The 23,965-nt window shown below is 49.6% G+C and overlaps 3 protein-coding genes across 4 annotated transcripts; 1 reads left to right on the top strand and 2 right to left on the bottom strand.

Annotated features, from left to right (window-relative positions):
• Positions 1-9,192: 9,192 nt before the first annotated feature.
• LOC101769754 (calmodulin-alpha-like) lies at positions 9,193-12,086 on the bottom strand. Of its 2 annotated transcripts, none has more exons than XM_022829883.1 (4): positions 11,864-12,086; positions 10,512-10,669; positions 9,764-9,844; positions 9,193-9,615 (listed from the first exon to the last, which is right to left on the bottom strand). In XM_022829883.1, exons 1-4 carry the CDS (start codon positions 11,994-11,996, stop codon positions 9,481-9,483), a joined length of 507 nt encoding a protein of 168 aa, XP_022685618.1. In that variant the 5' UTR covers positions 11,997-12,086; the 3' UTR covers positions 9,193-9,480. The 2 variants fall into 2 exon arrangements, with proteins under 2 accessions (XP_022685618.1, XP_004986274.1); XM_004986217.2 differs by having other exon boundaries at positions 11,921-12,086.
• Positions 12,087-16,436: 4,350 nt separating this feature from the next.
• On the top strand, positions 16,437-17,211 carry LOC101778506 (cortical cell-delineating protein). The gene has a single exon (XM_004981910.3). The coding sequence runs from the start codon at positions 16,551-16,553 to the stop codon at positions 16,902-16,904; it is 354 nt and encodes a 117-aa protein (XP_004981967.1). The 5' UTR covers positions 16,437-16,550; the 3' UTR covers positions 16,905-17,211.
• A 2,997-nt stretch (positions 17,212-20,208) lies between these two features.
• On the bottom strand, positions 20,209-23,965 carry LOC101778108 (65-kDa microtubule-associated protein 6). The gene is made up of 10 exons (XM_004981909.3): positions 23,711-23,965; positions 23,412-23,618; positions 22,645-22,905; positions 22,111-22,329; positions 21,838-21,990; positions 21,559-21,718; positions 21,308-21,459; positions 21,127-21,214; positions 20,849-20,997; positions 20,209-20,756 (listed from the first exon to the last, which is right to left on the bottom strand). The coding sequence occupies exons 1-10, from the start codon at positions 23,843-23,845 to the stop codon at positions 20,397-20,399; spliced, it is 1,884 nt and encodes a 627-aa protein (XP_004981966.1). The 5' UTR covers positions 23,846-23,965; the 3' UTR covers positions 20,209-20,396.

The raw sequence follows: 23,965 nt of genomic DNA, 5'->3' as shown, positions 1-23,965 counted from the left end.
GACACGGGCCCTCGCATTTCATCCGTACTGAAGCATGTCGGGACGATCCGGATAGCCATGTCGCTGGCCAGGTCCGGGATCTCGCGCTGCTTGTTCAAACTACCCCACCACCGCCGCTAGCCTCCCCAAGCCCCGCTGCCGCTGCCTGCCTCCCTAAGCCCCGCTCGCCTCGCCCTTGAGCTCCAGCGACATCGCCGCCAGGGTCGTGCTGCGACGCTCCCCTACGCCTCCACCGCCAGGGCCCGTGCCTACCCTGCTCCCTGTCGAGGTCCCGCACCACCGCCGCCACTAGGGCTCGTGCTGCCCGGCACCGTGGATCTGGGCCTCCACCGTCAGGGCCCGCTACCGCCACCGTGGCCGGGGCCGGGCTGAGGCAGGAGGGGCGCGAGGAGGAAGAGACGAGAGCGAGACGTCGTCCAAGAGGGATGGATAGGTCCACCAGTTTTGGAGGAATTGTTCCATCCCTCTTTTTCAGGGAATATTCTACTTAGATGTCGTCCTCATCTCACCTGACCTCCAACCAAATACATGTAAAAGTGGGATGACCCCATCTTGTCCCTCCATCCAAACACACCCTTAGTTCCTCTCGAAAGGGTCTAGTGGCCTAATATTATGTATTGCTATCTTAAGAACACCACATAACACTTTGTCGAACGTACGGCTTATTGTTTCCAATGACCTCACAAATCGATCCTCAACTAGCCTAAGTGACTGCGGTGCACCAAGTATACATAGGAACATTCCTAAAGGCTTCATTATTGACATATCTCTAGTTGCCCTCAAACCATATGAGTCAACCAATAAATCATGTAGTTGATGAAATAATAGGCCTAAACATGTTATAACAAGAAGTCGTACTTGACAGTGTTTCATTTATCCATTCAATGCCCATCACAGTTGCAACCCTCCTTGGAGCTTTGTGTATGTAAGATTTGTAGTACCTACCAAACATTAACAACAAATTGGAGAACTTCCGATTCCTCTTACGACAGTGCATTATGAACTCCATAGTTTCATCTTCACTAGAGAAATCTTCCATAATATGATTATCCTCATCATCACTTGAACACTCAGTTGAAGAATTAGCATCCTAAACCATAAACAATGCAAAGGTTAGTAATGTTAGAGCATCAGGAAGGTTAGCACATAACAATCACTAAGACAGCAACACACTATTGATTTTATTCAATCAGTTCTTAGCAACAAACAACTCAGTTCATGATAAAACTAACATTATGACATCTCCAACAATGATCAACATAGCTAAACTAATACATCTTGTGTTCCTCACACCATCTCTTTAAGAAAATCAGCCTAGCTTCAGGACTTGGTATATTGTAGAAAAACTCTCTGTGCAGTCCCTCTTTAAAAATTATCAAACAAGCATAGTACTCAATACTGTCAGGAGCAGCACCACATTCTAAGGCCAATTCTTGACACTTCTTCAACTCTGCTCTTTCCTTCGACTCCTTGTTAGATTTCCCATCCACCTTCTTCTTCAACATCTTGTGATGTCTATCATCATATTTAACCCATATACTCACTAGCCTGTCCATAACCTGAACCATAGGGCTCTTGGACTTCATTCCAAGACTTGTGGCAGTGGACCTAATGCTAGTACTACTAACCCTCCTCCTGCTATTTGTACTAACTGGGCTGTCATCACAATCAAAAGGGAACCCCTGTTGTCCATCTTGTTCTTCGCCTTCTTCTTCTCCACCTTCTTTCTCTTCTTCATGTTCTGCTCCAGGTACGAAGGAGGTAGACCCATCTACTACAACCTCATGGAATATCTTCTCTAGCTGATCATTATACTCTGGAGGACCATTCTTAAATTTTTTACATTCTGATTTGGGACCCCGCAAAACAAGTATATGTTCAGGTTACAAAACTCCATAAGGCAGCAACATATGGACAATATGAAAAATGATACTTACCTTTGTGTTTTCATCCCACCACCAATCTAGAGCAGTGACAGTACCATTTGGAGCCCTACCCAAGCCACTATCTTTCTGCAAGCCCCTCCAGAAAGTGTGCAAAGTTTTCAATCCATGTAGCCTATTTCTGAACTGCCTCCTTTCATGCTTCAATCCTGTTGCTGAGAAATATTTTTCTGCAATTGTCTTGTAACCTAGCTTTGTGACAATTCCCTTCTCTAATTTGCTCGACGCACAAATTATAGGACAAAAGTGTATTTGGTTCTCACGAAGATGCCTTGTCACCTTTAATCTAGTGCATACACAAGGATATAAAAAAGTCATACAAGACATCTTGGCTACTCTTACTAGCATCAGCACATAAACATTGCATACTACTGCTGGAACATTGCATACCACCTTCAGTTCAAGCATGAATACAACAATCAGCACATAACATGGTATACTACCATCAATTGAACCATCAACACAGCATCATTGCATATACATATAAGCTTCATCTCAAGTTTAGATTAGTACCTTAGAGCCGGGAAAGATCACTTCGACGCCATCAGCAACATCTGGAGGGTTCCCTTCATCAAGATCAAAGAAACCTTCTACATCAACAATGACTCCACCTCGACGACGCCCACCGACACATACTCTACCGCGTCCACCACCGTCGGCACCACCACCAGACATGGATCCAATGAACAGGGACCTAGTCGCGCGCCCACTGCCTCTGCTGGAGCCACTACCGTTGCCACGAATTGCGCCGCCACCTTTGCTTCCCCCGGTGCCGCCAAATCTGCTCCCCCCGGCGCCGCCACCTCTCGTGCCGCCACCTCCGCTGCTCCCTCCGCTGCCATTACGGGGCACGCGAAGACCGAGGGTGCGAGCGCTGCGCCCTCGAGCAACTCTGTCGCCGTCTCCCCGGAGGAAGTCGGAGTACGCGGTGATGTTGGGGAACTTGTCGACCAGCGAGTTCAGATCCAAGGCCTGCATGCCGGCTCGTGGCCTTTGGTACGACTCCGCCTGGGAGAAAAAGTTGATGCCGCCAGCGGGGAAGGGCGGATCCGGTTGCGAGAAGGCGTCGTTGCCGTGGCCGTCCATGAGCACGCACGAGTAGCCCAGCGACGCACTTCGGGGGGAGGGGGCCTCTGGATCTGGAGCGGCGTGGGGTGGGGAGGATGCCACCGCGCGTGGTGGGGAGGGATGGACGGAGGTGGGGTGGCGACGTAAGAAATGCGATGGGGTGGGGAAGAAAAGGACGGCGACGGTTAGGGGAAGGGAGAGGACGGCGGAGGCGCGTCGGCAGAGGGGGCGCGGTGCGGGATGCGGAGGTGCGGGACCGGGATGTGGTTGCGAGATCCAGACGGGATGAGGAATGGGAGTGGGAGGAGAAGATGGCGGCGCGCGTGATTCTGCTAGAGGGTGCCGGGCGGAGGAGAGAGAAGGGGGTACGGGAGGGGCAAGGGGTGGAATTTCAGACAAGGGAGACCACTTTTAGCCTCTTTAGCTTATTTTAGCACCCCTTGGAGGGGCTAATGGATTTGGGGGCCTAAAGTTTTAGCTCTCTTGTTTAGGAGGATGGGGCTAAAATCTATCTAAAATGGGGAGCTAAACATTAGCCCCCTCCCAAACACCCCCTAAACAATCTCATGACATGACATAGCGCAGCGCAACGAGAAAATCTCGAAGTCAGACGCCATTAAATCAGTAAAATTTTGATTTCAGAGATGGGATAGGATGGAACGGTACATTCATTTTATCCCACGTTTGGTACGAAGACCATAACCATTCCAAATATACCCACCTTATACGGGATGAGCCCGTCCGTCGAAATCGAGCGGACCGGGGGCGTCCCTATTCGACGCCGTGTTGCTCGGGCTCGGGGGGACGCCGGCGCTGGAACGGGCGGTCAAGCATGCCCACCGCACGTGAGCTTGGGCTCCGGCGTGGAGCCCGCAGGACCTCTGCGCGCGACGCGGCAAGACCCGAGGCCGGCGGAGTCAAGCTCTGCGGGCGGCGCGGCGGGGCCTAGCGGGGCGAGCTCCGGCGGCGCGTCCAGTTAGGGGGCGGGGGAGCTCTGGCTGCGGCGCGTTTCGGGCCCGGTGGGGCGAGCTCCGACGGCGGCACGTCCTGGCTTCGGCGGGACGAGCTCCAGCGGTGGCGCATCCAGTGCCCGGTGGGCTGAGCTCTGACGGCGGCGCGTCCAGGCTCCGGCGGGACGAGCTCTAGCGGTGGCGCATCCAGGGCCCCGCGGGGCGAGCTCTGGCGGCGTTGCGTATAGGGCCCGGTGGCGGCTCTGCGTCGGAGTGAGGAGGAAGAAGTACATAGAGTATGACATGTAGGTCCCGCTAATGGCGGCTACAAATTAGGTAACGTTGTCCATTCCATTTCGTTCTGGTTCCTCCTCCCAAGTAAAAAAGAAAAATGGACAAGATCTTCTTAACCAAACATTGGACGGGGATGGGGTCCCATCCCATAAAATTGGATCACCTTGTTTGAACCAAATACACCTAATAAATTGCACGGCATCCGACCTCACACGCTGCACGAACATACCGGCCTTGTCCTTGTCAAACAGGTTGAACACGCTGGGCGAAGCGCTCCGCCATATCTCTCTCGGACCCGAGATTGTGGAGCGAGACGTGATCCGAAGAACTTGGCTGGTATGGTATGCATACGTAGCCGGAGTAGAGAGGTGGACTGAAGGTGGTGACAACTATTTATAGTGAGGATCAGAGGACTGAGAAAGGAGAAGAAGGCTGAGAAGTGAGAGCTGACGTGGTCACTTTGATGATTAGGACCCGGGCCCACTCATCAGCGGGAGACGGATGTATCGCCTATCGCTATCACGGAGAGCAACTCCTATAATCCTGCGTTAGCACTTACCAACACTAACCTATTCCACTGTCATGGTCGCGGTAGCCGGTAGGCGCGGCGTCATGGAGCACAGGATTGCTTTGGACTTTTGGTGGTTTTACGGCGCGACACCTGATTACTGGAGTATTATTGAGGGGCTGTGCCAGTAGGTGAGACTCAGACTCGTTGTGGTGGAACAATTATTCTAGATGAATCTGCAAAAAGGTGAGAATTACCGAAGACCCCCAACCGGGGGTTGTGTACATTGGTGGGCATTTTCAACTGCTATTGGAAGTCACAGCAGCGGTGCGCACCTGTGGCGTCTGTTTGTCATGCAATGCAAGTGGCAAATCTTGGAGGCTTGGAGCCACTGGAGGGTGTAGGCCGGACGGAGCCAGGATAGGCCTAGAAGGCCTTTTCTTTAGTGGACCTTCATCACATTTCTCCTGCAGCGCGCGTGACGATGGGGGAATGGGCCGAATGGCCATTTCGTTGCCCGTTACAGTGCTTCGAAATCCGCAACCGCTGATAGGTGGGCCCTCGCGCCTCGCCGGTTGCACAACCTCCCCCCTTGACCCTGCCAAGCCGCGCATCACCACGGTAGTTGACGCGCTCGTCGTCCATGGCCTCCGCAACAATTTGCTTCGCATCAGTGACTGCGTGCCTCCGCCTTCACGCGCCCTACCGTGGTCGCCTTCTTGACTGCGGTTTGCACACCGAGGTCATTTCAACATTCTTAAGACAATTTTTATATAGACCATTCTTTGTCTCGAATTGTCTAGATAAAAATTCAGATGATGATGACTGTGGTTGGCATCAAACAAAGTGAGGTAAGGTAAACTCAAACCCAAAGAAGAGAATTTGCTAAGCCCCTCACCTATGAGCAGGGTCGGCTCGGGCCTACGAGCGAACTAGATATTATGCCAACTATGGACCCTTTAGACTAAATATTTTTTTTATTTGTAATATGATAAAAGGAGATACTAGTACTAATGATATATATTTAATTCTTGAAGAACAATGTCAATAGTACAAGATAAAAGATCGACAAAATAAGACTAGTATGATTACCTCAAATAATAACTAAGCCACATGACTCCATCAACAATGATGCTTCAATCCTCCAGAAAGAAACTCCTTCAGGCATTTCTGGATGCAAAATCATTAAGAACATTATCAAAGATCGATGTTGTGCAAGATATCCTTTTCAATGCTGCACATAGCTAAACCATCCATTCTTTGTTGTAACACAGTGGATCTCAAATAATTTTTTTTTCAGTATTTTCAATTTTGAGAAACTTCTTTCAGCTGAGGCTATAGTCGCAGGTAGGATCCGATATGCAATAGAGCCATTTGAATAGCAATCTACAGTTGTAATAAACTGAAGAAGAATCTCAGGTGCTAACATAAAACCATCTGGCAAAGTTACTTGCAGCACTTTGAATTCAGATAAAAAAATTATCTAGATCAACATCAGATGAGTTATCCTGAGAAAAAACTTCTACAAAATGAGTGTAATGTTTAACTGGGCAAGGTAGGCACGCAGTGACGCAGATTGGACAATGCCGAGACGTCCGGCGGACGGCGGCCACGGGCCACGCGAGGAACCGATGATGAAAATTGACGATTCGTTTCCCATCGAGAGTACCGACGTCTCCTCGATTGCCTCACGCGGCGGCGGCATCCTTCGATCGCACGCGCAGGACAGGACTGCAACGTTTGTGGGGGCTTCTGTAGATAGCGGCTGTTGGGCCCCCTTCTCCCGTGGTCTCCCAGCCGTCGCTTCTGTTGCATGGCCCCAAAGCCGGCCCTGCCCATGAGGAGATGCAGATGGCTGAGTTTGGGAAGGCGTTCGCGTACCCTGAAAAGAAAGAGGATGGCACGTGCGACGGGCATGAGGTCTGCGTCATTTTACATCGTGGGTTCAGACGTTCAGTGATGTCGAGGTTTTCTTGCTGCACCATATGCCATTCACTCCTTTAGTTTGCTTGTCTAAAGTATCACGATCGGTTGTCTTGCAGTTTAATGACGTTCAGAGTATTTGAATTTTCCGACAAACATTACGATAGAGAATTCAGCTTAATTGTTTGATTATTTTGACAAAGACCAATATATCATGTATGGCTCCATGTTGTTCAAGGGGCGGAGCTAAGGGCGTTCGTCGCTATCAGCTAACACCGACGACAACTTGCTGCAAAATCAGTGAGGAATAATTGTTCCGCACTGTTCAGCTAAGGGGTGTCACTAGTGTTATATGGAGCTAACACCAATGGCTCCGTCGGATGGCTCCTCGGCGGGAGTGTTTGGTTCCAGAAGACTAGTATATATAGGAAGTGAGTGAAGGATAGCTAGAAGCAACTCCTTGAGTTGACAACCGTGACCCTAGGGAGTGTCCTTGAGTGATGAACCTCCTCAGTACAGTACCAGTGTACCACAGAGTGACTCGTCCCACTGACCGTAGAGGAATGTTTCCGTCCTTGAAGGGGGAGGTCGAGGGGAGCGGTAACCGGAGGCGTTGCCGGTGGTACCCGTCTGAACAGTTAACACTGTTAAAAGCAAATCTTCCCTGAATGTGTGTGTGGGCCGGAGTGTGTGGACCGGGCCGGGAAACAATGGGCCCTTAAAGCCTTTAAAAATATTTAGTGAACCGAGTGGCCGGCGGCCTGATCACTGACAAAGTGGGGCCACTCCCGCACCCGTTCCGTCAGCGCTCCAAATCCGAAACCACTGACAGCTGGACCTAGCTTTGTGCACGGCGAGCAGAAGGCAGGAGCATGGTGCAGATGTGTAGCACCTACCCCGAGTCCCCGATGGCCGATACACACCTCCTTCGCGCCTGGTACGATCGGATCGCCGGCCGCGACCGGCAAGCCGCGCATCACTGCGCTCGTCGTCCACGGCCTCCTCAATGATTGTCCCTTCGGATCAGCGACCGCGCGTCTCCGCCTTCACGCGCCCTCCCGCGTCATACCGTCTTCGGATCAGCGGATCACGCGCAAGCGAGAGTGAGGTGTGCACCATTTTCCCGCCCGTTACAGGATGGATTTTCTGAGGAACGTTACGATAGATAATTCAGCTTGATTGTTTGGTTATGTTGTTAGCTTCGATTCTCCCCTCGTTTTTGCATACTCCTATCCATCCGATCACTCTGCCCCAAGTTATCTTGTTTAGACGAGCAACTACACTACAGTTTAAGATTTCCAAACAATCAGCACTTGGTAACCAGTTGTCGGCTCACTTTGGCTTGGTGTGATTTCCTGCAGTGATGATGTAAATCTGTTGGCATTTTTTCTGGCCAACACACAAGTGCGCTAGTTCGCGCGTAGATCAGAAGATCATCTTGTTGGGGATTCTATGCCTGGCCGGTCAGACTGGTCAGGGTCCGGTCAGGCCCGTCCTCACAGAAGCATCGCGAAAGCCTACGTTCACTACCTCAGGTTGGACCTCGTTGGAGATGGCGAGCCTAGGGTTGCTCTGAGATCGGTTAGGCCACTCAGAACGTCCTCAGACACCTCCGGGACGCAGGAGGAAGTAAGGGGGTTGGAAAAGTTAGGGTTCGAAGATAAAAGGATAGATAAAAGCGTTTGTCGATTGGGTGATGATCCTCAATCGGCCAGGACCCTTTTATATTTATAGGGTGGGAGGTCTTTTCCCGTAAGGAAGTCCCGTTTCAACTCTAATTCCACCTCCACCAAGACTCCAAGATTCGTCTCAGGCTCAGGTTGACCAGTCTAACCGCGCCAACGACCATGTCGACCGTGCCAGCAACCGCGACCGCACCGACCGCGTAAGCGACCGCCCCGACCGCGACCGTGCCGACTCCTCCGACCGCTCGAGATCGGTGAGACCAGTCTAACTGGCTGGTCCAGCCTGATCGGTATTGCTGCCACCTTTAGCTCCAACAAAATCCTTAGTCTGTGCTTGCTGCTATCCATCTGGTCACTCACGCGTGCATTTAAGCGATCCACAGGTAAGATTTACGAACGATATACTCTTGGTAATGAGTGCAAATTGGTTTAGGTTCCAGAACGGTAATGCCAGGCTGTGAACCATCCTTGTTTGTGGCTTCACAATTATCCAAGTCATCTAATCGCCAAACAGATCTTATCAGAAAATGAAGTAATCCAGGTATGTACACCAATAGGGGAGAACTGTCTTTTTCTCCGAAGAGTTGCCTATCATTTCATTAAAGAAGGAAAAAAAAAGATAAAAACATACTCCTAAAATATTAGTCGCCACACTAGGAAGAGATTGCATGTGCGATGAAATTAAAGCAAGAAACAACCACTAAAAGCAAATACTAGACCAGAGATAGTCTCTGGAGCTCCTTTGTACCCGCAAAGCACCACAAGACTGCTCTGAAATAGTCTGAACAAGTAAACACATATTCGGTGAAACACCATTGCAATAGGGGAGAACAATTATATCTCAGCATTGACGAATCCAGTTGATAAATGCTTCTAACCATGTAACCATATACTCCTAAGTTCCTCAAAACTTTGGACAGGTGAAAACCTACGTAAGTGGCATGTACTCCTAAGTTCCTCAAAACTTTAGATGGGTGAAACCCACGCAACTGACAGTGAAAGGAGAACTAAGTACAGGCGACAGGTGCTGGTAAGAAGAGCAACAACACTACATGTCTAAGCAGTTAGTCTGGCAACAGCAACATGTGCTGCAACATGGTGCCTTCTACTCAATTGTCCAGCATCCTTCGCTTGAACTCCTCAAAGCTCACACGTCCGTCTCCATCCGTGTCCGCCTCCCGGATCATCTCCTCCACTTCCTGGTCAGTCACTTTCTCTCCTAAGTTGGTCATCACCTGACGAAGCTGCAGAGTTAAAACACAAGGGTACAAACGAAATGTTAACCGATGCCAAGAGTTAATAGTTTGGAAATCATGAGTAATGTTCGTATAGAGAAAACTGGACAGTAGAGTGATCAAGTAGATTAGAAAGAGGCATAATCGAGGGGCTCACCTCAGTTGCAGAGATATAGCCATCCCCATCCTTGTCAATCACATCGAATGCTTCTCTCAGTTTTTCCTCTGAATCAGTGTCCTTCAAGAGCATAAATCAGGTGAATTAGTACCAAAAAGGCACAAAGTACACACAAATTGTATCCTGTGTAGCTAAGACTGCAGGAAGGATTTATGTTTAATTCATGCTCCTGCTACTGTTACAAGGAACCATGATCAAATCAGATGCCACTGTTGCCATTGAAACCAATTATATACTCAGTAATAGTGTGCACCACTGAAGCAGCTTGAGCGAATCATTACTTTATGATTTCAAATGCCAAATACCAAATCCAATGTGCAGTTTATTAATAAGGATTTCACATGCCAACGACCATTGCATTGTTGCATAAGTGAAGTAACTATACTCCATAGAGATAGCTACCGTGCACAAACAGTAATGTTTGACATTATACAAAGAAGTTTTAGCTAGCAGCGTAAAGCAGATCCTTCAACTCTGCCTTCAGAGCACATTATGTAAATTATATGATCAGGATATTAACTAAAAATATAGATATATGATCACTCTATAGTCTTGACTGTGCAAACTATATTGCAGCTAAGGAGCATCAATCTTGAGAGGAATATCTCATGGACTTCTCAGAGTCTAAATATGTTAGGAAATATATACAACAAAAGTTTGGAGTACACTTTATTAGAATATATCAGGTACATACTTTTAAAGTAAGTATTGCAGATCAGGTACATACCTTCAGTTTGTGTGCCATAAGGTTCAAGAATTCATGAAAGTCAATGGATCCGTTTCCATCAGCATCAACATCCTTGATCATAGCCTGCAGTTCAGGCTCGGTGAAATTTTTACCCAAGGACTTCATCACAGTTCCCAGTTCTTTGCTAGTGATAAAGCCTGTATCCATGACAGTTCAAAGCAGAATTAGACTCTCGAGCACGAGTTCAGTTAATGTGCTGAAATGTATGGTAGAGAACACCAAACGAAGGCGCCATGACCCATATATAGTTCTAGCACACAATCATAACCGTGAAACTGAACTCAGCATTGATTTCGGCACATTTCTTTTTAATTCCGCTAAAGGACGATATTTTTAGGCCAAACACACACTTATCCAAAGGCAAGGACACCGAAACTACACCGTACCCCTCAAGTGATGAAACAATCACGCATGACCATGCTCAGTGCATAGCGAACCAAATGACCAAGATGCAGATATCGACACTATTAGGAGAGAACAATCACCACAGATACCTCTGAAATTGATTTCTCAACAATGTGCGCATGTCATACAATTTTTTGCAAGAACAAGCAATCACAGCAGCTAACGTGTTCTACGATTCATTTTAGAGTTTTGTGTTCTACTATTCATCTCTAGCCAAATAGCCAAAACTTTAGATAGGCCATGACGAGTTTTTGCAGAAAGGAAAAGAAGCTAACGACATTCCCAAAACAACCGCCCTGCATTCCGTATCCTGATATTCCAAAACCTTCCATAGCGAATGAGCGAACCCTAGCTTTAAACAGATCTAGAAACGCCAACTTAACCAACAAATTCCCACAATCTAGCAAACAGGGAGCGGATGGCATGATGCAACGAGAATCATTCAGGTTTAATTCAAATGGTTTTTAGGAAAACAAATTGAATAATTCAGACTCGCTTCCGTGCAAACTAACGCATATCAGAACCAACCAATCAAAATGTAGTATACAGATATGATCTGGGAAGAGCAATCAGCACAAATACCTCTGAAATTTCTGACAATATGCACAGCACACGACATCTGATTTCCGGTAAGAACAAGCAAAACCCAGCAGCGCTCTCTACGATTTATGTGCAGCCAACCAAATTGGCAGAAATGCAGATAGGCCATCGCGAAACGAAGCTAACAAGCAACAACGTAACCAAACAATCAATCTGATTTTTCCTCCATCGTGATGTTCCTCGGGAAAACCCCATCCCCCCTCGATTTTGGCATTACACGAGTTGAGCAACGCAGCTGAACAAAAAAGTTCCCGCTATCTAGCAAACAACGAGCAGATGACTTGCGCACGAAGGAAACCCAAACCCCACAGCGGCGAGGCCGAAACGCCTGAACCCCACAAGGGTTTTAGGAAAAACACTGCGAACCCTACACACGCACGTACCGTTCCGGTCCTTGTCGTAGATGTTGAACACCTCCTTGAACTCGTCGATCTCCTCCTGGGTGAGGCGCTCCGCCATCTCTCCTCGGTGGAGCTTGCCTTCCCTTCCTTTCTCCTCCTCTCGGAAGGGAGCTTGTGAAGCCGTGCCCGTGCGGCGTGCGTTGTTGAGGAGGCGTCGACGAATGAAAGCAGCGCAACGCAAGTGGAGGGTGTCTTCCTAAATAGCGTGAGGAACAGAGGAAGTAGCTAAGCAGAGGGGCAGGGGCGCAGGGCAGAGGAGGCTGTGGGTGGGGCCGAGCAGGGACTCGAAAAGCTGTTAAAAAATCTCTGGTGGGACCTCACAGTTGCATGCACCCAACGAGGGGGAGTCGCTGGCGGCTTAACACTGCCAGGTGGGTCTGGTAGTGGTTCTCATCAGCTTTCTCTCGTGCACTAGGCTGACGTCGGACTTTGGGCTTGGGCCCAGGGTTGTTACTTGTTAGAGAATCCAGTTGCTACTGGGGGATAGGATTAGTGCTATGTACTCATTCAGGAAACAACCCCTATAATAAATTGTCCTAAAGCAATTCAACAATCCATTAGTCAGTGCACAAAACAAAGGAACGTTGTGTGGTTCATGACAGTAGCAACTCGTACAATGATAGGAAATTGATCTTATAGTCCTACTAGTTTTTAACGAGGAGTCTCTCTTTCTCTCGTACAAAATCTTATGTGTCATTGGACATCTATGAAAGGTGCAAATTGTAGATCGTTTTGGCATTTTTCGATTCATATATTTAACTATATGCATCTAGATATAGTATATATCTAGATGAATAGCACAAGCTATGAACTAAGATATACCAAAATGACATGCAATTTGGAACGGAGGGAGTAGTTTCTGTATAAGGCATGCATGCAACCGTTGTTACAGGTTTAAGCTTAAACCAGCTGTAATTAACGTGCCAACAAATAGTAACAAAGCTCAAATGTCGTAGAAAGAAGAAAAAGAACAAAATTGACAATTGATTAGTAAATATTGATCCACTATTTGTGAAGATCTCTAGGATCACGTCTTTGATGTACAACATTCCTACTTAGGGCATGTTTGGAAGTCTTGTAGATTTTCTCACCAGTAAATAGCTTCCGGTTGTATTTTCATGTGCACAAGAAAAACCCTTGTAAACAATTCCCCTGGAAATTTATGTTTGGGTACTGGAATTCTTTCTGAACTCTACAAAAACGACGTAGAAGCATTCAGCAATCTGACGCCCCTGGCACATCAAAGGCAGTCCCCTGCACCCAGTCCCCATTTCGCGAGGAGCGAGACTGAAATCGAAATCCCAAACACAACCACTGCTGCCCGAAATGAGCTCTCCGCCACCAAGCTCTATCCCCCTCCGCCTACATCACATCTCGGCCACCGGAATCAAGCATCCTGCCATGAGCTTGAGCTCAATTCTGCCCAAAAAATCTCGAGCTCCATTGCTCGGTCCCTGGCGGCGCGAATTAATGCCGATGCTGTGCCATGCTCTCTTGTCTGCTACTATTTCAAAGTTCCTGATTATAAACAAAATCAGAAGAGAAGAATGGTTGACTTAGGCTAGCACCATGGAAGGCTCGAACTAGGCACTGGCGGGCAAGGCAGCGACAAGCGAGGCAGCCCGCCGGCCAGTGAGCGGCATCAGGCAAGCAGAGTAGGGGAAGGTGACTAGGTGAGCAGTAGGTGGGCAGAGCCGTGGCCGGCGAGAGGCGTTGGTGCAGGCGAGCTCGACGGCCGCAACACTGGGGAGCTCACGCGCTGGAGAATCGTGCGGTGGCAACGCGGGGCACCTGTGGGGAGGAAGAGGCGCGCGGGGAGCTCAACGGGCTCGTGGACGCCGGCAAGGAGGAAGAGAAGTGCGGGTCGCGGTGGAGATCTTGATGGCTGGGGGGCGCGAGCACATGGGCGTGGCGCCGGGGAGCAGCGAGCAGCGGCAGAGGCGATGGGGGAGCGGCGGCGGGGATGACGGTCGGACGCCCCAATATCTGTCGTTTTCTTTTCCAGACCTAATTATTTTTTTACACCGGTATTAGGCTAAACCGGTTATCTTTTTAGTGTGATAAGAGTAACTCCAAAAAATTCCTTAAATTACCCCTAATACCTTAATTAGGGAAAAAAAAGAAAATAGCTCTCCAACAGCTCCACCAAACCTGCTGCAAATATTGGCGGAACGGAATCGAGACTCCGTCGTCCCGCATATTTGCGTGAGTTCTCTCCTCCCCCAATCCCAAACTTTTTCCCGTTCTTTTCTTTCCCTCTCTGCTTCGCTCCACGCTGCCGCCGCCACTAGGGACATTCGTCGCTAGGGCCGCTTGCCGGGAACTAGCGGGATGGCGGCCGTCGGCCGGAATCGACATCCCGCGCATGACCAATTCCTAGCCTTGCGCACCCTCTCCCTTCTCTCTTTCTCCCCTCCCATGGTGCTCAGTTACCAATGTTGATAGGCCACCGCCGGCCCAGCCTACCCCGCTGCAGGGCCCTACGACAACGGCTGCCCCTTCCTCACCACCGCCAAGCCGTCCGGCCACGTCACCACGCCAGCTGCCGCGCCATTGCGTCGTCGTCCTGCAACGCCATCCGGCCGCATCGCTGTTCTACCGCGTCATCGCGTTGTCATCCCGCTGCGCGTGCCAGCAGTATGGGGTCCAACAAAAGGACACTGCAGCCCAGGCGAGCCGGTGCTGCAGCCTGGCTGAAGCAACCCACCGAAGCAGACCGGCTCCAATAGCTTGGACAATAGCAATTTCTCCAATCGACGACTCGAGAAGGTAAGCAGAGGAGTAGCAACCAATGGGAATTTAATCCACCTTCAACAAAATTGAGAGCGCATAAGAGAAGGATAGGCCTCGAACAATCGATTTTACTTAGTTCTTGATGCCCATCTAGACCGCCGGTGACGGATTCGGACGTTGCTCTAGTTTTCTGAGCAAAGCAGAGAGAAGCAAGGGGAAATTGAGGAAGACGACGGCTCACTTGCGTGTTTGCATGTGTGGGATTTGTGAGTCAGACCGTAGGATGGAGAAATGGAGAGAGGAGATGGACAGATAAGTTATAGCGTGACTTGCTAGAGGGGTCCGTACATAATGACGTGGCTAGTTTTAAAGTATTGAGAAGTTTATCATTGCGAATCTGTTATGGGGTTATATAATATTGGGGAAAGAAATTTTTAGTAGAGCCTCCAATAGATAGTTTTGGGAAAGAATTTTTTTAGACTCTGAGATTTGCTCACGCATCCAAATAGCTCCTTGAGCTCACCAGCGGATATTAATTAGGAGGTGTAATTTACCGGTGTTTTACACTAAAACCTACCATCCAAACGGGCCCTTAATCGTCACTTGCACCTCGGTTTTATGCAACAAGTAATCTCAATTTGTGTCTTTATGATTGCTTGAGATACAAGCCATCATGTGTCTTTAGCTCTTTTGGCTGAGTGCCTGAGTGTGGATTTAATTCTTTTTGGATTTTTCCATCATCGATGCTACATCATGGACATTATAGAAACTACAAGAATTTTCCAGAATTCAAAAGTTGCAGAACGTGACATAACTCTCCAAATATCTCGATCATTTATGCAATTATCATTGATCATCGGAAGGAAGACAAACTGTGGAATACGGAGCAGATGAGAAATTGCTGCCTTGTACAGACAGCTTGGTGGGCTTGCTTTCGTGGTAGTTTGCCTGGACTCGGCCCGCTCGCACGACCCTGCAGTTAGGTTGGCACAGCCCAATATATTAGAAGGGGCCCAGATCAATGTTCCGTCGCCAACGGGCCCATCAAGCCGTAGCAGACCCACGTAGCAAGAATAAAGCCCGTTTCCCATCCAATTCCAGCCCAGATTTTTCTTGCGACAACTCATTTTTAGCTGACATCCCCCACCGAGCTGTGATGAGCACTGTGATAGTGCGATCCACTCAACCATTCACGAACCGGCCATGGGAATCTACTACCTGGTCATGGTCGATCACACGCTACGCCCGATCGGCGGTCGAGCCGGAGTCGCAATCGATTCGCCTTTTGAAATCCCCCGGGCGGCCCGGCCGAGCCACCGATGGTGGTGGCGACGCGTCTGGTGCTGTGCGCGCGCGGGATGTCGGCTAGTTGCTTCCGAACCAACCATTACATGCGTTGGGTTCCTGTGGCGATAGATGTTGGGTACGTGGTCCGGTCGTGGCACGCGGTGCTCGTCGAGTTGTAAAGCTTTTGCTCATGGTGATTGATGTAGCCCACAATCTGCGGATTGAACAAACTTGGTCATGCTACATGGACGTGATAATTGCATCCATGGACGGCCACCTCACTCACCTTTCTTTGCAGAAAGAGGAAGTGATCGTGCGGTGACCTGATCAGCGGATATCATTGTTTTGCAGCCGTCACTACCCGCTCCATGTCCACACACATGGTACACGCGCCCATGAGGGAAAAACGGAAAATATCTGGTATAGCCACTTCGCGTTATTTGCATCGCAACTCGGCCTATAAATACTTCACATTTGCTCGCTGACATACCATACTCGAAGAAGAAGCATCCCAAGAGCACTTACTCCAATCAAGAAAGAAGAACTGCTAGCAGCTGCGCTGCTGCCCTTCGCCACCACGCGTGCAAAGCAAATGGCTTCCAGATTCACGGCGCTCCTCCTCGCGGCGACCCTCCTGCTCTCCTCGGCGGCCGTCGTCGTGCGCGGGCAGCAGCGGGGCAACCCGTGCCCGACGAACGCGCTGGCGGACCTCAAGGTGTGCGCCGACGTGCTGGTCCTGCTCAAGCTCAAGATCAACGTGCCCCGGAGCCAGCAGTGCTGCCCGCTGCTGGGCAGCCTCGTCAACCTCGACCTCGCCGCCTGCCTCTGCGCCGCCATCAGGCTCAACGTGATCGGCATCCCCGTCAACCTGCCGCTCGACGTGCCCCTCGTGCTCAACTACTGCGGCCGGAACGCGTCGGCCGTTCCGGGATCCAACTGCTCCTGAGTGTGTGTTTTAGTGTCCGGTCTCGTATGCAGCATCGATGTGTTCCTGTGGGTGGATGATCCATGGCATCAGGTTAGTTATGATGAATAACTGTGTCTAATGAGCTTATTGGACATGGCAAAATAGGGGTTCCATCATAGTGTTCCAAGCAGGCTTGTGTGTGTGTCTACATGTAACAATCATCGTTTGTGATGTGAACCGTTTTCTGTATGCCACTGATGACAAGTCATTCAGTGGCTATAGTTTGCATTGGGCCGGCTCTCGGCTAGCACAAACAGAACAAGCAGAGTTTACTCTTTACTATCCTTGTCCCGATTGGCGTCGTGTTGACAGATACTAGGTGAAGAAACAGGTGTTCAGGAATCAGAAATCTGCTGCTGAGAAAAATATGCTGACAGCACAGCCGGATGTTACGGTGATGGCCAAAATTCAAAAATTCACAGCTTACTCAGAATCTGAGTTGATTGGTTGTCAAGTGAAAACCTCCCTCCTTGTGCCATAGATAAGGCGCTTATGTAATTTTGCTGATCCTGTTATTCTTCTTACGGACCCTTGCACATTTGAATATCCCAAGTGATCTGAATTACCTTTAGCACATTCCCAATGCAAGTTTCCAACTGAGCTTGCTTTCAAAATTTTTACTACACATATTTTCCTTTAAAGATGGAATATACTCCCACATCTTCATTTTAGTTTCATCTTAAGTCAAATTTATCTAAATTTGACCAAATTTATAAGAAATATATATTAATAACTGCTCCCTCCGTCCCAACTTACTGCATATTTTGCATTTGTTCTAAGTTAAACTTATACAATTTTGATCAAGTTTATTAAAAGATATAATAACATCTCTAATACCAGAGATACCAAATTGATTTCATTGAATCAACCATAGCTTATATTTTGGTAGCGAATTTATTTGGTACGGTAGATATTGCCATATTTCTTATAAGTGTGGTCAATATTAAAAAGTTCAACTTAATACAAACCCATAGTAATTTAAGAAATGTACAGCCAATATATATTACAATGCTTGTCTAATAAAAGTAGTTTGATGTTGCAGACATCTTTGCATTTTCTATAAATTTAGTCAAAATCTGAACAGTTTGATTTATAACTATAAAATAACTTGTAATTTTGAATAATGGAGGAAGTGAAAGTACCATTTCATATGCATGCATTGGACTAAAATTTTTTAGCTAGGACTAATTTTTAGCTAGGACTAAAAATTAGCTGGTTTAAAGGTGGGTAGCTAAAAATTAACCCAACCTGTTTGGATACATGGACTAAAGATTAGCTAGGTACAAAGCAAAGACTATCCTACCCCTCCTTTTGGAATGGTCCACCAGCTATGGATAGGGTTGGAGATGGGATATTTGGGTCCTTTTCTATCTCTTGCCTACTTTTAAATGCTTTTAGGTACTTTTAGTCGGAAGAGCTAATGAACTAATTTCTAGTTAAGGTACAGCTAATTTTTAGTCTAACTTTTAGGTGTCTAATTTTTAGACAGACCATCTGGTTCTATTTTACCGCCGATGTACGCCGGCCGTGCGTTGCGCGCCGCACATCGCCGCCGCACCAAAGGCCACGGTAGATTCCACAAGGTGACGGCCGCAACCCCCGCCCCGGACCAGGCAATTCGGAGGTTGTGTGCCGGGGAGGTGGTTTCCAGCACACGACACGTGCCCACATCAGCAGCATATTTTAAAGCTAATCAAGCCTCATTACATATTGAATAGTGAGAAGAGTTGTGGTGTACCAAGGTCCCGTGAGGTACAAGGACCGAGGTCCATGGTTACATTTGTCAGTGTCTAAATATTTATAAAACATCTTTTCACAGGTATTATTTAATCATTTTTAAATTACATTGTGCTATTAATATTTTTGCTATACTTTGAAAATTCTTTTTCTACAGGTACTATTTTTCATTTTTTGCACATTGTAGTCCTCTTTCATTCATGTTCCCGATGACATTTTGAAAATCTCATGCCACAAAATATCTGCCATCCAACTAATTGATTTATTGGGGGAAAAAATCAAAACAACCACGTAAAATATTTTTTTGTCATGGTAATTTTCAACGCTATCAATTTCAAGCCTGCCGTATATAAATCTCAAACATCACCAAGAATGTTCATGGAAAATCTCAAATGGACGTGCGTGAACAGATTCAAATGTTGACATTCCAGGACATTGCAAATTTTCCAAAATCACAACATCATGAATTTTACTTCCTTCACGAACGCAAACATGGCAAATCATGGCAACAAATTCAAATGGAAGATGTCGAAGCAGGGCATCATCGAGGAAGGTGCTGGTAGATCCTGCAGCCGCCAGTATTCACCGTCCAGGAGCCCGCTTGTACCCACGAGGGATCCGTCCGCCTATACTCCATGCAAAGATGCCGAGTGTTGTAGTCACGGGGATGGAGCACCTCGGAAACCTCGGTCCTCAGGCACATGGATCTCGCCGCAGTGGCTCGTGGCCGTGAAGAAGCAAGAGAGTGAGCGGTGAGAGGGGTGGGGAAGGGAGATCACCGCAGCCTCATCGGATCTCGCCGCCACCTCGACGGATCTCGTGGGCCTCCATGCCCAGCCGCGGAGCACGTGGATCCACAACCAGGAGCTCTTTTCTCCATAGATCCACGTAGTGCAGATCCTTGAATGGTGGTGGGGATGATGGAGAAGATAGAGAGGAGAGAGAAAGGGAGAGCAGAAATGAGGGAGGACCGGACACCGGAGGAGAGAGAGCGTCAGGTGAGAGCCGGTGAGAACCTTAATGCATCCACTAATTACTCAGCTCCCTCGCCTAATCCCGTGCCCTCTATTCTACCGCTGATTTGAGATCTAACGCATCTGCAAATGCCCACCCGGGTATACAGCCTCCGGAAGGGATTTTCGTAGGTGCCGGACCCGAGCGCTGCCGTATCCGCTCGCTTCCACCAGTGCGGAGGGGCAATGGTGCACGGGCACCCGCCACGCGCACACGCTTCGGCGTCCGGGGAACGTGCCCGGCCGGCGTCCGTGCGTCATGCGTGCGCGTTCCGTCCGCGCGGTGCGGCACGAGCGAATCGATCGCCGCGCGCGGGGTTTGTCTGCGGGGGAAATGCTGCTCCAGCCGCCATTCTCCTGACCCGGCGGGTGACGCGCGCGACGCATGGCTACGCGCCTCAGACTCGGTCGGGAACTCGGGATCGTCCGGCCGGTTATTTGACTAGGCTTGTACTGCAGGAAGTAAAACTTCACGCCGTTATAGAGCTAGCAAATGTTTAACGATTAACCTTCTAGCAAATGTTCAACGATTAACGAATGCAACAAGTCAAATGTAAAATAGCAATCAATTTTGCCAGCATGAGTGATAGGCTACCAGCCCTTCCAAAAAAGAAAACTCTGTGTGTAACACTGTTATTGTTACAAGTAGTATTGGTATCTGCACGACACATTTGCTACTGCCTACTTGTACTCGTTTTCGACCCGTGATCAGTTCAAGTCTTCAAGACAGCGCCAGCGACGAGGACATGCTGCCGCCGCCCTTGGCCACGGCGACGTAGTTGAACGGCGGCCCCGAGAGCCGCCTCGCGCCCTTGAAGAACTCGCCGCAGTGCCCGGCTCCCGCCCCCGCCGCCGAGGACCGGGGCCTCAGGAGCTCGGCTGCGCTCGCAGCGCCACCGCTGCTGCCGCTGGACGACGCGCCGCTGCGCACGGACGGCGCGGAGGACGCGTGCCTGCCCGCGTCGACCCGCTTCCGGTTCACGGCGCAGGGCTCGGCGGCGCGGCCGAAGCTGCTGCCGGGCCGCTTCAGGTGCGGCATCGCCTCCTTCTCGCTCAGCAGGGTGCGCAGCTTCTTCTGCTCCTGCGCCAAGGAAAATGAAATCACTTCAGGGTGAGCTCAGAAGCCTAGTGTTCTTGCCGGTGCCAAACAATTGCGGTAATGTTTTCTCTTACCCTGAGCCGCCTCCTCTCCTCCTCCTGCCTCAGCCTGGCTTGCTTGTGCTCCTCCAGGACGGCCACCAAGCGAGCCCCGTCGTACAGGAACGGCTTCTTCCTCTCGCTCTCCCACGCGAGTGTTCGGCTCATCAGGTTGTCAACGATGGCTGCAGATTTACATTTACCAACAGTGAGTTAGTGTAAGCGAACATCTGGCAGACAGAAAGCTGAGCTCAAAAAAAGCTTCAGAGATGCAACTGGAATAGCCCAAGTCATATGTGATTTTGTGAATGTACCTGGGATCTTGGTGATGATGAGCCTTGCTTTCTCGGCGCGTTTCAGGTTCAGGCGTGCGATTCTGCCAGTACTGAACCTGTTCTCATCCTGAAAGCAACATTTCCTTATTTGTCATTATCTTTTTATCGCACAAGAAATTCAGTTGTCAATCAATATGTCTGAATGCACATTTGGACATACCTGATTGTACTCCTCGAGCCATTGCTCCTCCTCGCAAGCCAACAGCCACTTGTTTATCCTGTCCATGATGTCTTTCCTGGACTGCAGCTCTTCCCTGGCTCTCGCGATCTGTTCGTCGATGTTGGCCATGAGCTCGGAAGGGTTCACGAGGCCTGAATAAGACGCCACCCAACATTAGACATAGCCCTGACATCACCTTCATCTAGAACGCAATTCAGTAGCAAACACACAGAGCTCTGACTAAACTATACCGGAATCGATCAACGCAATGGATTTCTCCGGCACGGTGCTTGCATCGGGCTCCACGTGCATGTTCCTGCAGATGTTCTCCAGCTCCAGCCGCCTCTTGAGCACGAGCTCCTTCATCCGGCCGGCCTTGAGCCGCGTCAGCCTCTCCACCTCCTCTTCCGTCTGCAACATGACGATGCAACAGCTTAACAGATCAGTTTCAGTCACTGACATTGCAACTGAATGTCTGAATCTAGTACGGTACTACTGCTGAGCGACTAGAACAGGGATCACTGCGGCACCTTCTTTATGGTTGCTACTGACAGGACACCGGATGACAGGGACTCCTTTTCAGGGTTCAGAACGGCCGTCACCTTCCTGAAACCCCGCCGCTCCTCCTCCGGCGAGTCCATCAGCTCCCACAGCTCCACCAGCGGCGCCACGGCCTCTCGCAGCTGCAATGCAATGCAGAACACGCCGATCGATAAGCAAAGCAACAGGATGTGTGTCTCGGCGTAGTACGCGTTCAACAAGAAACATTTCAGATTCAGGGGAAGGCTGGTAGCAGCACACACCATGGCCGCGCGCTTGGCCTTCTCGGAAGTGAGCATCGCCACGACCTGGGCGAGGCTGCCCAGCGTGCTGTCGCTGATGCTGGTGGGCTTGCCGGGGTCGGCCGTCTCGTGCAGGCCCGGGTGCACCTCGTTCACGAGGGCGATGAAGTCCTCGCCGAGCATGTCGCACAGCGAGTGCACCTCGGTGACGTGTTCCAGAACCTTGTGGAGCCGATCGGACTGCAAAGTTCCACAATCTGTGTCAGTTCGTCAGTGTCATTGTTTTTTTTTTTGCTCAGTTGTTAGTGTCATGTTGCAGGTGACTGGTGAACCAATACCAACTGAACGACATGAACAGAGTAAGACTAAACTGACGGTCCTCCTACTCCTTGACAGGCCCATCTCACCTAAGGTTAAGACCTGGGTGTTTCTGTTAATCAATGATTTGTGATAAGAAGTCCCTGGATCTGTTAATCTGTTACTTCGAGTTTCCTGTCTGAAAGCGCACATTCAGAACTTTCAGAATCAGAACCAGGAAGGCGTCGGTTGCCGTACCTTCTCTTTCTGGAGACTCGTCAGGCGTGCCTTGTACTCGTTCATCCTCCTGATCGTCAGGTCATGCTCCTCCACCTCGCTGGCCCTGGGGGAGCCCTCGTAGCCGTAGCTCCTCCCTGCAATTTCAGCAGCGATCTTCTCGATTTCCCAACTGATGTCAGCGAACTGCCTGCTCCGTTCTGCTTTTATCGCCCTCAGTTCTTCCAGCAGGGACGTCGCTGACGACACCCGCTCGGTCAACGACATGGTCCATTTGTTTACCTAAAGGAGATCACGACAGCGTACCATTAGTAAAGGTAAAATCAAGTGCTGAATTACAACGCCTTGAATAAAACTATTTCAGTCTTGAGTTACTGACAAGAATATTCTGAATGTGTGAAAATGATTAAGTTGGTCTTGAGAAATACTCCCGTATTGTGTATACTATCCTCTTACTACCATAAACTATAATTTTTTTGGGACTGACGGACTGTACCATCTCTTTCTCAATAGAAATTTACCACTTAAACTATAATTTTGTACTGTATCAATGTCCATAAACTACACGCAGGAGTAATTACTTGTGAGTGCAGGAGTAATATTGTAATACCATACTACTGTAGTTATCCATTTTGATTTTTAACAGTGTAAAAATATTTCAGCAGGAGCAGTATTAGTTTGAACAAAAGACTCACAGAACTTTTTTACTGGTGCTGTACTATTCACTAAACACTACCCAAACTACCGCGCGGGGAAGAAAAAGAAAACGAAATGGAAGAAAGCGATACCTTGAGCTGCGGGCTGTTGTCGGCGCCGAGCGCGGCGGTGAGCGCTGCGATCTCGGCCTCCCCGGCGGCGAGCGACTGGTGCAGCAGCGCCCGCTCGCCGGTGGCCTCGTCGACCTTGCGGCGGTACACGCGCATGCACTCGGCCTCCAGGTCCCGCACCATCCGCTCCCGCTCCTCCCGGCTCTTCCCGATCTCCCCCCACAGTTGCTGCGCATACAGGCGGCAGTCAGCAACCACTGCACAAGTGCAAGCACTCGCAAACGACATAGAACGCACGGCCACAGCCCACAGCCACGCACCTTGAGCTCCGCGAGCAGCACGCCGCAGCCGCCGGGGTCCGCGCCTCTGCCGCCGCCGCCCCCGTCGCCGCCGGTGACAGACCGAAGCAGCGGCATGCCGTACAGAAGCTCCGCCGCGGTGACGGCCTCTCCCATGGACGACCTGCCGGCGAGCGCCTCGCTCCGCGATTGAAAGCCGGGGTTTAAGAGGGGTTGTTGCTGATGCGGAGCAGCACGGGAGGTCGGAGAGGAGGCGTGTACGTCGTGTCGGGTTGG

This window comes from Setaria italica, chromosome IX (assembly GCF_000263155.2).
Source record: "Setaria italica strain Yugu1 chromosome IX, Setaria_italica_v2.0, whole genome shotgun sequence".
Lineage (NCBI taxonomy): Eukaryota > Viridiplantae > Streptophyta > Magnoliopsida > Poales > Poaceae > Setaria > Setaria italica.
The sequence above is the reverse complement of the archived record's forward strand: the minus strand, read 5'-3'. Positions and strand labels throughout refer to the sequence as shown.

Excerpts from the sequence above, each read along its gene's own strand:
- LOC101769754 (XM_022829883.1), bottom strand. The coding sequence starts at position 11,996 with ATGGCGGAGCGCCTCACCCAGGAGGAGATCGACGAGTTCAAGGAGGTG. Across the intron at positions 10,670-11,863 it reads AACCCTTGTGGGGTTCAGGC|GCTTTATCACTAGCAAAGAA; the intron begins GTTTCGGCCTCG and ends TCATGGATACAG. Across the intron at positions 9,845-10,511 it reads TTATGGCACACAAACTGAAG|GACACTGATTCAGAGGAAAA; the intron begins GTATGTACCTGA and ends ATGCTCTTGAAG.
- LOC101778506 (XM_004981910.3), top strand. The coding sequence starts at position 16,551 with ATGGCTTCCAGATTCACGGCGCTCCTCCTCGCGGCGACCCTCCTGCTC.
- LOC101778108 (XM_004981909.3), bottom strand. The coding sequence starts at position 23,845 with ATGGGAGAGGCCGTCACCGCGGCGGAGCTTCTGTACGGCATGCCGCTG. Across the intron at positions 22,906-23,411 it reads ACAACAGCCCGCAGCTCAAG|GTAAACAAATGGACCATGTC; the intron begins GTATCGCTTTCT and ends GATCTCCTTTAG. Across the intron at positions 21,719-21,837 it reads CAGTAGCAACCATAAAGAAG|ACGGAAGAGGAGGTGGAGAG; the intron begins GTGCCGCAGTGA and ends GTCATGTTGCAG.